This window comes from Lolium rigidum, chromosome 2 (genome assembly GCF_022539505.1).
Source record: "Lolium rigidum isolate FL_2022 chromosome 2, APGP_CSIRO_Lrig_0.1, whole genome shotgun sequence".
NCBI lineage: Eukaryota > Viridiplantae > Streptophyta > Magnoliopsida > Poales > Poaceae > Lolium > Lolium rigidum.
In genome coordinates, this window is record NC_061509.1 from 15,452,250 (window position 1) to 15,466,498 (window position 14,249).

Consider the following 14,249-nt stretch of genomic DNA (forward strand, 5'->3'; position numbering starts at 1 on the left):
ATTCATCATCTTCTCAGCACTGAGGGCGGCGGCAGAACCGTCGTGAAGCCGTGATCTTCTCCGTGTTTTTTTTCTTCATAACTCCCTGAAGGCCTAGACCACCTTTTTTTTACCGGACACTTCCTTCTATTTTCGCTTCTGGCCTCCGCGTCGGATTACACGTAATCCCGTAACAGTTTTCCCGTAAGATAATCCCGTAGGTATAGCATTACCGTGTACTACTCTAGCAGTGAACAAAATCGGCGAAACCCCACACAATAAATTGCCACGCTCTCCCTCCTCGCCGACGCCGGGACAGCCAGCCAGCCAGCCGTCGTCCACCAGCCGCGTCGTCGCGTCCCTGTACATCATAGTGCGCTCGCCCATGTGAGCTCCTCCCCCGTCCCATGTGACCACTCTCAATGCCACTGCCCTCACACCTCATCACCACGCTCCCCACTTGATCCTCTCCTCCGTGATCCCGAGCTGACTGACCTCTCCTTCCACCATCGCTCGCTCGCATCACAGCTCCATTCTCCATTCTTCCTAGATCACAGCTCAACGCAAGCATGATCCCGCGCGGCATGGCGCCGCTGCTCGCGCTCGTGCTGCTCGGACTGGCAGCGGCAGCGTCGGCGCAGCAGGAGGGCAATGTGGCTGAGCAGTTCGCGGCCTCACTCGCCACCCGCTTCGACGCGCCGCCGTCCTGGCCGTTCCCGAACCCGCGCCTCCGGGCCGCCTACGCCGCGCTGCAGGCCTGGAAGCAGACGGCCATCTTCTCCGACCCATCCAACTTCACCGCCAACTGGCTCGGCCCCAACGTCTGCGCCTACACCGGCGTCTACTGCGCCGCCGACCCCTCCGCCTACGGCCTCCTCACGGTGGCCGGGATCGACCTCAACCACGCCGACATCGCCGGCTTCCTCCCCGCCTCCCTCCCGCTCGGCCTCCCGGACCTGGCGCTCCTCCACCTCAACTCCAACCGCCTCTGCGGCATCATCCCGGACACCTTCAAGCGCCTGCGCCTCCTCCACGAGCTCGACCTCAGCAACAACCGCTTCGTCGGCGCCTTCCCGGAGGTCGTCCTCGCGCTCCCCTCCCTCAAGTACCTCGACCTGCGCTTCAACGACTTCGAGGGCGCCATCCCGCCCGCGCTCTTCGACCGCCCGCTCGACGCCATCTTCCTCAACTCCAACCGCCTCCGCAACCCCATCCCGGCCAACCTCGGCAACTCCCCCGCCTCCGTCGTCGTGCTCGCGCACAACAAGCTCGGCGGCTGCATCCCGCCCTCCATCGGCAACATGGCCGACACGCTCGACGAGATCGTGCTCATTGACGACCAGCTCGTCGGCTGCGTCCCGCCGCAGGTCGGCCTGCTCAAGAAGGTCACCGTGTTCGATGTCAGCGACAACAGGCTCCAGGGCGCCATCCCGGCGGCTATTGGCGGGATGGCGGCGGTCGAGCAGCTCGATTTGGCGGGGAACATGTTCGAGGGCGCCGTGCCGGCTGGTGTGTGTGGGCTTGCTGGGCTCAAGAACTTCACGTACACCAACAACTTCATCGTCTCGCGACCGGGGTGTGCGCAGGCCACCGCCGACGGCGCGTGGAACTGCATTCCTGGCGCGCCCGCACAGCGGCCGCCCGCGCAGTGCGCCTACGCTGCGGCGCACCCGTTCGACTGCAGCAAGTCGCAGTGCCAGGCTGGGGCGGCGTACACTCCTTCGCCAACTCCCACGCCCACGCCCACGCCAGGTGGTGGTGGACACACCGGAGGTGGCCAGCCTTCGACGAGCCCATCGTACCCGTCGCCGCCGTCAAGTGCCACCACTCCGTCGTCGCACTCACCGCCGTCCAGTGGCACCACACCGTCGTCGCACTCGCCGCCGTCCAGTGGCACGACACCTTCGTACCCGTCGCCGCCGTCCAGTGGCACCACGCCTTCGTACCCATCGCCGCCGTCGAGTGACACCACGCCATCGTCCCACTCGCCACCTCATGGATCCACCACGCCGTCACCACCCAAGGGCTCGACCACGCCGACCTACCCGACGCCGCCATCAAGCTCCAGCACCCCATCGTACCACTCGCCGCCCCAAGGACACACCACCCCGTCGTACCCGTCGCCACCGCAGGGCGGCTCGACCACGCCGTCGTACCCGACACCGCCGTCAAGCTCCAGCACCCCGTCGTACCACTCGCCGCCGCAGAGCACGCCGACAACACCGTCTTACCCGTCTCCGCCATCTGGCTCCACGACGCCGGTAGGAGGCGACGCGCCGCCTCCCCCGACCTCGTACAACAAGCCGGACGGGCGGTACGCGCCGCCGCCGGGCTCGTACGGGCCCAACCCCTCGACGCCCCCGTCGTCCACACCGTCGTCCGGCTCGCCGCCACATTCCTCCGGCAACCACCCCACGCCTTCGCCGCCCACAAAGTACCCGGGCTACGCGGCGCCGGGGACCCCAACCACGACGCCTCCATCATCCACGCACCCCGGCACCCCGTCGTCGCCGTCAGGAACACCAACAACGCCGTCCTCGCCAGAGCACTGCGCGCCGCCATCGCACGGCGGCGGCACCGGCGGTCACCCGACGCCCACGCCGTCCGGTGGCCACCCGACGCCCACGCCATCCGGCGCGAACCTGCCGTTCCCGCCGGTCTACGGCGTGTCGTACGGGTCGCCGCCGCCTCCAGTGAAGCCGCACTACTAGTTCTCGATGGCCGGAGCAGCCGCCACCCATTGTCAGCTTGTCACCACTTACACTCACCAGTATAATACCTCATCTTCCACCTGCCATTAGTATTTTTACATCTTGGCTTCATTTCTTCTTCTTGTTTCTTGCGAGTATTGGATCGAGATCGGTCTACAGAGACTGCCCCTCCTATATATGTATTCTTTCTCACTTGGATTGGATGCCCAGATTTATTAAATTAATTTGGATGTGCCGTGTATTCTTGAGCTTACATGAACAAACGAATGACAATAAAACATCCCGATCTGGCCCATACATGAATGAACAAATGCGAAAATTCCAGCATGGGGTTGGATTGCCCTTATAGGAAATGCAGAACGCAGCAACTATGAAAGCAGCAATGAAAACGAGACGGGGAATGTTCGGCACGAACATCAATTCAATTCCTCATTCGATCTTCTTCTACCTTTCTGATGATGCGTTGCCGAATCCGATCGAAACGGGGTGATTTGGGGGAGCAGGCGCAGATGCACAGATTGGTTCATTGGTCCCTCCCTCCTTCCCAACCAGAACTTCACATGAAAAGCTCTGATTTTTTCCCCGATCTCACGCAGATGCAGCTGGGTGATGGTGCTGCAGTTAATGGGACATCCACCACCACCACCAGTCCGTATCCACCATCATCTTGTACTTGTCGTGGGGAAGAAGAGGACCAAGACAACGTACATGCATGGGTGCTCCGTTCATGGGGGGCCGACCGGCCATCATGCATGGACGGCAACGCGCCAAGAGGTTGAGGGCGAGACGTGTCGCTGTCGGCGCCGATCGATGGGATCCACACCGGAGAAGATGAAGAAGAAGGAGACAAGAGCGACTGAGGAGGGAGCGTTGGCGCACTGTGGCTGGTCGGTGGCGGACATCCATTCTCTGCGCTTTGTGAGGGACAGCGAGGGCACCGTCGTGGGGCGGCTATTCACGGCTTCGATCGGCTGCAGTCTGCAGATCCAAGAAAAGGCAAACGCTGGGTTGTACGGAGTGGCTATAAACAAGCACCCGGAAATGTGTTTCTGTAGATGTTTTTAGAACGATATCTAAACATGAACGGATTACACAAGTTCATGCATATTTTATACTTACATGCATGGACGTGGGCATGAGTGTGTTCTGTACTGTCGATTTATTTCTCGAGATTTTCGCTCGACTTGGTAGATGGAAAGATTTCTTTTCCTCTCCTTATTTTATTCTAGTCTTAAATTAAAACGGACGGTGATCGAAACACCCACACTCATGCATCTAAGTACAAAAGTATTTCCCTCTCATATTTTGGTGAATGAAAAACAGTGACCAAGCAAGAACTGGGGTCTTGGGGTCAACTAGGTCTTCTTCAACAACTATTGACATGTCCATGGTCTCATGGTCCGATCTAATTGTCGAGCGTATTGACGCAAATGATAGCCCTCTTCGAGGCTTCGGGTACATGTTATGTTATATAGATGAAAAAAGCCCCCATCGTGGCAATACAAAGTGGTATGCGCGTTGGGGTAGAGTACTGCTCTATGCCTAACATAGAGAGGTATAGTACATGTTCAACGCCCCTTAATCTAAACCTATAGAGCGGTTGAGATCCAAAATAATTCAGCGGCCAGGGCCTTGTATTAGCCTCAGTGCTAGAGCGTGACACAATGGCTTGTTTCCTATTACTCCACGAAATCCGATTTGGACCAAAGAAAAAAAAAGATCGCAGAACCTCATCCGGAGCATCTACCATCTAGACAACCTCCCAGTCGGCATCTGAGAAGAGTCGAATGAGATTTTTGAAAAGTAAGACCAACGATGAGTGTGCCTTGAATATATGTGAGAATCTTTTTACAAATGTCCAATAAGCAGTAGTTGGCGCATGAACAAACAAAATATGTTCACAGAAAAAGAAAAGTCTAGTATCAATGTCAAATATTGTAAGGAACTAACAATACTTCTATAATTCGTGCTATCCGGCCTATGGACCAAGGGGAGATCTGTTACCCTCCAAAACCCACCGACGGGCAATGGCTGAGCAACACGAAGAGCCGGGAAGCTCCCAGGGCCGCTTAGTGGATCCCTGGCACCTCGCGTCGTCCCGCAAATCTTCTGGCCAACGTCCTGGCGGTTGCTAGGGCGTGCCACCCGACCTAGACCCGGTCGGGAAGGTGTTAGTGCTTCGATTGTTCCCGCATGGTAGACACGTGCACATTAAATACGAGCCCTATCGGCTCTCGGGTTTCCAGTGGATCGGCTCAAGGAGCCGATCGCCCCATGTTTCACGTTGGATTTACAATGGCATGGGGATCCCGCTTGATCGAGACAAAGCTAAAACGATCCACGACAGTTTAGGGTTTTCACCGCATAACCGGAACGTCCTACGTGTGATCGGGCCTAGCAGCTACGAAAGACGGTGCAAACCACCCCTACGAGAGGCCTAAAAACCAACATGACGTCGATCCCGGAACATCCCTCGCAGGGACGGTGAACAGCATCTAACGCACCACCGGATCCTCCGACCCCAGCGTAAGGCCTAACTATGCAGATTGTTGGGGGGATGACCCCCGGTATGCCAAAGATGTGCCATACCGGATGGTCTCGCCCTTCGAGATACCGGTTTAATATTCAAGCCGGTATAAGAGAATAGAGTTTGGCTCAGTGAAGCTAGGCCGGTATCCCCAAGAGGGGTATACCGGAACCGGGAAGGAAAGATACCGGAGCACCGGAAGGGAGAACAAGCCGGCTGACTGGTCAAAGATTCCGTCAGAAGCTAAAGGACAAAGATGAGCTAAGCAAAGTGGCTTTAAACGAAGACTAGAAGACAAGGAGGAGGATGACGGTCAAAGAAGCCGGAGGACGTCATCCTTCATGTTTAAAGAAGACCCCGACGTCATCTGTGATTAAAGTAACTTTATAAAGTATCTTTGTAAAGTAGTTTGTCTAGTCAAAGATCCCATTAGGGTTTCTTGTTCTGTAAGCCACCCTCTCCCCTATATAAGGAGAGGGGGCAGCTTCTTTTAGACGAGCGATCAACCAAGGAGAGAACAACCTGTAACCTGTTTTGAGATCAATGAACATGGTGATCTAGAGCGAGTTCGTCCTTGTGTCTTTCTTCCTCTACCTTTGGTCTAGGCCGGGTTCTTGAGGAAAGCATCCGGAAGTTCATCCATCTAGTCACAAACCCTCCCCCGAATCCTCTAGCGCCCATTCGGCCCCAAGATAAGCCATCCCATGGCATCTGCTCGTTCACCACGACGACAGTTGGCGCCCACCGTGGGGCATGAAGTGGCGCTTGCTGGAGTTCATATTCGGGCGGGCATCCTCGACATCAACGGCGAGCGCACGGTGTCCGCGCTCGTGGAACGCATCTACAACATGGACTTCATCAACGATAATGCTGGCTGCTTCGCCAACGGCGGCAAGTTCCCGCAGAACGGCCGCACCATCGAGTTCGGCAGCATCCGCGTCTACCTCGGCACCGTCCCTGTGCGCCAGCGCCTCTCGCCGGTGCTGGTGGCGCCGGATCCGCCAAGATGGCTGTGTGCTGGCCGCGCTGCCGGAAGCGTGGAGGTCATGATGGCCGGGGCGGTCAACACCGGCAAGGGAGCTGTGGAAGAAGGAGCTGAACGTGCGGCATCGACTCGCCCGGCAAAACCACCGCTGGAGCGTGACGCCGGCGTCGCGGGAGCATCATCGGCACCACCGGCAACACCTCTTCAAGCGGCGATGAACACGCCGGCCACGCCCATCGCGCGGAACATCGACCCGGCAAAGGCTCGGGGAGGAGCTGGAGGCCACGCGCAAGGCCCTGCTTACCGGCGGCGCCGACATCATCCGGGCGCAGCGCGAGCTGAACCTAACCTTACGTGAGTATAATGCTGCCCATGGCTTTGCTTCAGTTAGTGCTCATGCCGCTAGGATGCCGGAGAACCGGCTTAAAGCTCGCAATCTAGATCAGGATTTGCGCAAAGAAGTTCTTGCCGGTAAGAGTGCATCTGTATCCGTGAGCATCATAGAAAAGCCAAAGTACGGTAGTCCGGATAAAACTATAAAAGCCGCTAAAGCTGCGGTAGCGTTATGTGAATCTCTTTCCGGTGACGAGTTGGCAAAGCGGCAAGAACGTGTGCAAGAGGCTGTTAAAAGTGATTGAGCAGCAAAATGCTTGAGCAATTGGCTAAGCTAAATGAGGCGGTGGCCTCAAAATCCGCGCGTTCAACAAAGAATGCCGGAAGCAAGTCCCAGGGGCAGGCTTCGTCCCCTCACCCGAGGCAAGAGGAAAGAAAAGAATGCACAGCAGATGACTGTGTATGATCCGAGTTCTTGCCGGAAAACAAAAAGCCGGGCAACAAGATGCCGGTAGAAAAAGCCAAGGGGCAGATCGGGGCTATGCCAAGGGAGGCTATGCCGGAAACAATCATGCCGGTAGGTATGAAACCGGGCAAAATTATCAAGCCGCAAGAGTGGCGTGCGTGGATGAAGAGATGCCACCACCGGGCTACCGGCGAGGCAAGGGCCGCGGAACTGGAAGAATATGATGAATCGGATTCCGAGGCGGAACGAACGAGAGTCCACCGGAACCCTTTGGGAGAACGCCTAGGGGAAAGATGTTTGCCAGACCGGGATGCGAGGCACAGGCTGGACAGAGTACGTCTATCTGCAATAGTTGAGTGTGAAGGACCTCCTGGTCCAAGGTGCTTTGGCCCTCGGATCATGAGAGAAGAACCACCGGTGCGCAATTTCCAATTGCCCCGAGACACAAGAACATACGATGGAACGACCAAGCCGGAAGGCTGGCTGGCAGATTATGTCACAGCTGTTTATGTGGCTGGTGGTGGAGTAAACCGGCGCCGGGCGGTAAGAATCATACCGTCCTACCTCGTGGGTCCTGCAAGGATCCGGTTGAACAACTTGCCGGCGGGAAGCATTAACGGGTGGTTGGACTTTGAGGAAGCATTTGTGAACAATTTCAGCAGCACCTACAAGAGGCCAAACCGGCCCCAACAGCTTGCGCTGTGCCAGCAGCGTGCAGGAGAACCAGACCGGGATTATCTCACCCGGTGGAACTCAATGAGAAACACATGTGAAGGAGTGATTGAGGCGCAAGCCATTGCTTGGTTCAGTCAAGGATGCCGGAGAGGATCACCTTTGTGGCAAAGGCTGCGAGAGAAGCATGCCCACAACTCTAGCGAGAGATGATACGCGTGGCGAGACGGCTATGCATTGGGAGACCCAATGCAGCCGGCGATGCGGGCTGAGCCGGAACGGTCGAATCCGCATCGGCGGCGATGCCGGGATAACCGGAACAACAAAAGGAGGGAAGATTTCCCGGATCGAAGATACGCATCGCAGCAAGTTGCTGCCGTGCAAGAAAATTCCGACGCCGGCGGCGGTCGGAGACAAAAAACCGGATCGCAGCCGTGGGCGGGTCCTAAGAAGCGAGTGGGTAGAAAAGAAACCACGGGGCCGGAAAAAGAGCTGGCGGGAACCCGTGAAATACACCATGGAAGCCGCCATGGACCAACCTTGCCGGTGGCACACGCCGAATCCGGATCACCCGTCAAATCACTTGACGAAGGATTGTTCTTGGACCAAGTTTTTGATGCAAAAAGGAGCGGTAAAAGATGCGCAGGCGCCAGGGGGCCCCATGCAGCAACAGCAACAGTTACCACCCCCACCACCGCTTACCGGAGCAAACGCCTTACCGGTACAGCCAAACGAGCAGCGGTACCGGCGAGGTTAACCGGGTGGAGCAAAACAATGACCAGCAACCTCCACCGGCACCTTTAGGCCGCAATGTTTATGAAGACCCACACTTGTGCATGGTTGTCTTTGTCCACGAGAACCAATGGACAGGCAAAGCGTGCGTCGCCGTTCCATGGAAGTGAACGCCGTGATGCCGGCAGTGCCAAAATACATGCCGTGGTCAGATCAGGAAATCACCTGGTCGTTCAAGGATCACCCCAAAGTCATGCCGAATCCGGGTGGATACGCTCTCGTGGTGGACCCAATCATGAAGGGGCCGGAAACTCGAGTAAAATTCAGCAAGGTGCTGATAGACAATGGTAGCAGCATAAACATCATGTACAAGCACACCATGCGTACGCTCGGCATAACGAGAAAACATGTTGCAGCCAACTCATACAACTTTCCATGGGATTGTTCCTGGTTTGTCTTGTGCCCCGATAGGAAAGGTTCGGGTGGACGTGTCGTTTGGAGGACGCGACAATTGTCGTGTTGAGAACCTTGAGTTTGAGGTGGTGGACTTAGATAGTCCCTACCATGCCTTGTTGGGGAGACCGGCTTTGGCAGCGTTCATGGCATCGACCCACACGGCTTATCTCAAGATGAAGATGCCGGCACCTCGTGGACCACTAACTGTGGTGGGAAACTACAAAGTCTCAATGGAAACAGCGTACGCCGGATCAAACCTAGCGGAATCGCTGGTGATCGCGGAGGAGAAAAAGAGAATGCAAACTGCTGTTGCGCTGGCTCAGTCCTCAAAGTTGAGCTTAGCGGCAATGAGTGGAAGCTTGGACTCGCCGGCATTCAAGCCGACAAATGAGACAAAGAACATTGTGCTGGATCCGGCTTACCCAGAGCGCACCGTCCGTATCGGTGCCGGCCTCAGCCAAGCATAGGAAAGCGCGCTCGTCAGCTTCCTCCGTGAGAATCGGAACATCTTTGCCTGGTCTACTGATGATTTGGTGGGAGTTCCGAGGGAGCTGGCTGAGCACTCTCTAAACGTCCGGAAGGATGCTAAGCCGGTGCGGCAGCCTTTGCGCCGGTTCGGCTGAAGATAGGAGGAAAATCATTGGAGAAGAAGTAACCAAGCTGTTGGTTGCCGGTTTCATCGTGGAGGTCACGCACACGAGTGGCTGGCCAATCCGGTGTTGGTTGAGAAGAAAAAAGATGAGAACACTGGAGGCACAACTTGCCAAGATATGGCGCATGTGCATCGATTACACCAACCTCAACAAAGCTTGCCCGAGAGATCCTTTCCCTTTGCCACGAATCGATCAAGTGATTGATTCTACTGCTGGGTGTGAGTTGTTGTCGTTTCTGGATGCATATTCCGGCTTCCACCAGATCCCTCTGAAAAAAGAAGATCAAATAAAAACTGCGTTCATTACCCCGCACGGGGCTTATTGCTATGTTACTATGCCTTTTGGTTTGCGCAACGCTGGTGCAACGTACCAGCGCTGTATGCAAAAATGCTTGTTTGATCAAATCGGAAAGAATGTGCAAGTCTATGTGGATGATATCGTGATAAAAACCAAAGTAAAAGATACCTTAATCGATGACATCCGGCAAACATTTGATAACCTGAGGCGGTTCCGGATGAAACTTAATCCGGCAAAATGCACCTTTGGTGTCCCTGCCGGCAAGCTGCTTGGTTTCCTTGTGTCAAGCCGGGGCATTGAGGTCAATCCGGTAAAAATCAGGGCAATAGAAAGAATGACTATCCCACGAGAGCTGAAAGATGTACAAAAGTTTACCGGAAGCTTGGCATCGCTAAGCCGGTTCATAAGCGAGGCTAGGAGAAAAGGCCTTGCCGCTATATGCTTTGATGAGAAAATCGGATACTTTCGTCCGGACCACGCGAGCAGACGCAGCATTTAAAGAATTGAAAAACATGCTCGTAACGGCCCCAATTTTGGCCTCACCCTTGGAAAGAGAACCTATGTTGCTTTATATAGCGGCAACAAATCGGGTGGTTAGTGTTGTGGTAGTGGTGGAAAGAGAAGAGGAAGGAAAAACCGTCCAGAGGCCGGTATACTACCTGAGCGAGGTGCTCTCCTCATCAAAACAAAACTACCCACACTTCCAGAAAATGACTTATGGCGTATTCATGGCCGCCACGAAACTCAAGCATTACTTTGAGGAGCACCCCATGAAGGTGGTGAGCGAGGCACCCATCTCCGATATCATGGGCAACAAGGATGCCAGCGGCAGGATTGCAAAATGGGCAATTCAGTTATCACCATACGTGCCGGTGTATGAAAGAAGAGATGCCATTAAGTCGCAAGCTTTAGCTGATTTCTTAGTCGATTGGGCTGAGGTGCAGTACAAGCCGCCAGAACACAAGATAGAGTACTGGAAGATGCATTTTGACGGATCCAAGCTCAAGGAAGGCCTAGGTGCCGGTGTGGTACTCACCTCACCAAAGGGAGATCACCTCCGGTATGTTTTACAAGTGCACTTCAGGGCATCAAACAATGTCGCTGAATACGAGGCTCTGATACATGGGCTCAAGGTTGCAAAAGAAATAGGGGCACTCGGGATCATTTGTTATGGTGATTCAGATCTCGTGGTGCAACGAGTGTTCCGGAGATTGGGACGCAAAAGATGCCAACATGGCCTCATACCGGTTCCAGGTGCAAAAGATTGCCGGCTTCTTCGAAGGATGTGAGTTCCACCATGTACCACGTGCAGAAAACGAGGCCGCGGATACTTTGTCCAAGCTAGGCTCATCCAGGCAAGAAATTCCTCCCGGGATAGCTCTGGCGCACTTGCGAGTTCCATCAATCAAGCCAAGCCCGGAGTCGGAATCAATTTTTGTACCGGAATCACATGTGGTGCCAATGGAGGTGGACGAAGAAAACCCGGGGACTGCTCCGGCAAGCTCGGGGACTGCACCGGTAAACTCGGGGACTACGACGCCCATACCGGAAGAGGCAATGCTTGTGGACAGCATGGACATAGACATGCCGGTCTTTGTGGTTAGAGAGACACCATCTTGGGTTGAACCTATTAAGGAGTTCCTGATCAACGGCACCTTGCCGGTTGACGAAAATGAGTCAAGAAGGATACAAAGAAGGTCCAAAGCTTACACCATCATCAATGGCGAGGTATACAAGAGAAGTGTTACCGGTGTCCTCCAAAGGTGTGTGGAGCCGGAAGAAGGAAGAGAAATGCTTGAGGAAATTCATCGAGGAGAATGCGGGCACCACGCTTCTTCAAGGGCGTTGGTGGCAAAGGTGTTCCGGCATGGGTTCTACTGGCCCACAGCCTTGGACAATGCTGAGGATTTGGTAAGGAAATGCAATGGCTGCCAGAGGTATGCTAAGCAAAACCATACCCCAGCATCTGGCTTAAAAACCATACCGCTAACTTGGCCTTTTGCCGTTTGGTGCCTGGACATGGTTGGACCGTTCAAAACCGCAAGGGAAACATGACCCACATTTTGGTAATGGTGGATAAATTCACCAAGTGGCTAGAGGTGAAGCCTATCGCAAAGTGTGATGGCCACACGGCGGTAAAATTCCTGAAAGATGTAATCCTGCGATATGGATACCCACACGGTATCATAGCCGACAACGGCACAAACTTTGCCCAAGGAGAATTCAAGCGGTTACGTGAGAGCAAAAACATCCGGCTGGATTTGTGCTCAGTGGCGCACCCCCAAGGCAACGGTCAAGTTGAAAGAACGAATGCTTTGGTACTTTCCGGTATCAAACCAAGACTCATAGATGCGATGGAAAAATCGCCGGGATGTTGGATCGATGAGCTACCATCGGTACTCTGGAGTCTAAGAACAACTCCGAACCGGTCTACCGGATACACGCCATTCTTCATGGTTTATGGAGCAGAAGCGGTCATACCAACCGACATTCTCCATGACTCACCAAGGGTGCAGCTCTATACCGAAGAAGAGGTAAAAGAGGCCCGAGAAAATGATGTAGACTTGCTAGAAGAAGCAAGAGAGCTAGCTTTGGCAAGAACAGCCATTTACCAGCGAGAACCTCCGACGCTATCATAGCCGGAAGGTCAATCCAAGAATGTTCCAAGAAGGGGACCTGGTGCTACGCCTGGTGCAGCGCACTGAAGGCCGGCATAAACTTTCCCCTCCATGGGAAGGACCTTTCATTGTGAGCAAGGCTCTCCACAATGATGCATATTACCTAATCGATGCACGAGGAATGGAAAAAGGGAAAGGCGGACAAATGCGGAGACGAGACCAAACGTCCATGGAACGTAGCCTTGTTGCGTCCTTTCTACTCTTGAAGTTGTGCTTGTAAGAAGTTCCTTTTTGTACCTTACATGCTATGAATAAAAGATGTCGGAACCTCGAATGAATCTCGGGGACTTGTCTTGTTTAAATTGCATGGAACATGTCTATTTTTTCCGTTACCGGTTGCTTATTGAACGTTTTTTCTTTCCGGATTAGTAGTGTGCTAAACCCTACCGGAGTCTTCGACTCTGCTGCTGTCCATAACTTGGCTTCATGGCAAGCAAGATAAACCGGTAGGGGATAAGCACACGAACTGTGGAGAGGGAAACCGGAAAAGAACAATCCGGAAAAATTTAACTAACCCCGGTCATACCGGTTTTTGCAAAATTTTGAATTATTTCTAAGTTCAAGAAAATGCTTGTTTGGTGAAAGAACCTTGTGCTCATATGCCAAAGAACGCCCGGAGAAGGCGAGGAGAGTCAAGGCAAAAGAACCAAGTGTGCATCGAATTGGATGCAGAAACAATTGGAAATCTTTGCAAGTGCAGGATAAAAGCAGAACCAAAAGCAGAAACACTAAGGCAAACCTAAGATAATTAGATACCGGTATAACTTACCGGCACAGAGTTGTACGTCAAACACATGCAGACTTAAGGTTTTACATCATAAGCCCCGGCATACCGGGGCAGAATTTAACAAAAGATTGTTTTAAGCCACACAGGGCCAGGGGCATGACAGGTAATCTCCAAGTCGAAAATCAGGCAGCAGGAGCTTCAGGGGGAGCGTCGCCAGCGTCAGCACCGTCAAGAGGTTCCTCCTCGGCTTCATCTTCCTCCTCATCAAGATAATCTTGAACGCCGTGAGGTGGAGGGATGAAGGTGCGCATTTCGGCGTACTCCGCGATCCGGTACGCGCGATCCTGCCGTTTGGCGGTAAGGATCGGGTCCAGATCGGTTTCCGCGCCTTCGCGCACGCCGATGAGGGCATCCAGGTCGAGCTCCGGGTACCAAGAGCAGGCGACGCGAAGGACGGAGTGCTGCTCCCGGCGCGGGCAGCGAGCACCGCCATTCGCGGATCCTCCTGCCGGCGCCCTTGAGGCGATCGGCTGATCAAGGAGAAAGTGTCCGGCACCACCTCGCCGGGCCGAGAGAGTCTGTAGAGCTGGGAAGCTACATCGGGAATATCGGACAAGTTGCGGTCAATGGCGCGCATGTGAGACACCCGCGCGTTAAGCGCAACCGGATGGTCGTTGGGCGTCCATGGCACGGCGAGACTCGCTTGGCTGCGGGCTGGGGCGGCGCGCGTTGACCTTCTTGATGGCATAAGTCTGGGAGTCCGGGAAGAGGCCTGTGCAAAGAAGAAAAAAGGGCTAAGGAAAAGAATCCGGAAAGAAAAGAATCCGGAAAGAAAAGAATCCGGAAGAAAAAGAGACCGGAAGAAAAGATAGCGAAAAGAAAATGACGCCGGAGAAAAAATGGTTTGTATGCATTGATCAGAGAGCTTACGATGGGCAAGGTTGTCGGTTTGGAGGATCGGCTGATGGCATTCCTTGCGCTCCTCCTCCAACCGCGCGACTTTCTCCTCGGCGGCCTCCGGGCCTTGGCCGGC

General features: G+C 54.5%; 1 protein-coding gene across 1 annotated transcript; it reads left to right on the forward strand.

The window, feature by feature from the left end:
* Positions 1–391: 391 nt before the first annotated feature.
* Positions 392–2,922, forward strand: LOC124686005 (leucine-rich repeat extensin-like protein 7). The gene has a single exon (XM_047220018.1). It carries the CDS (start codon positions 549–551, stop codon positions 2,688–2,690), a length of 2,142 nt encoding a protein of 713 aa, XP_047075974.1. The 5' UTR covers positions 392–548; the 3' UTR covers positions 2,691–2,922.
* The last annotated feature ends 11,327 nt before the right edge of the window (positions 2,923–14,249 follow it).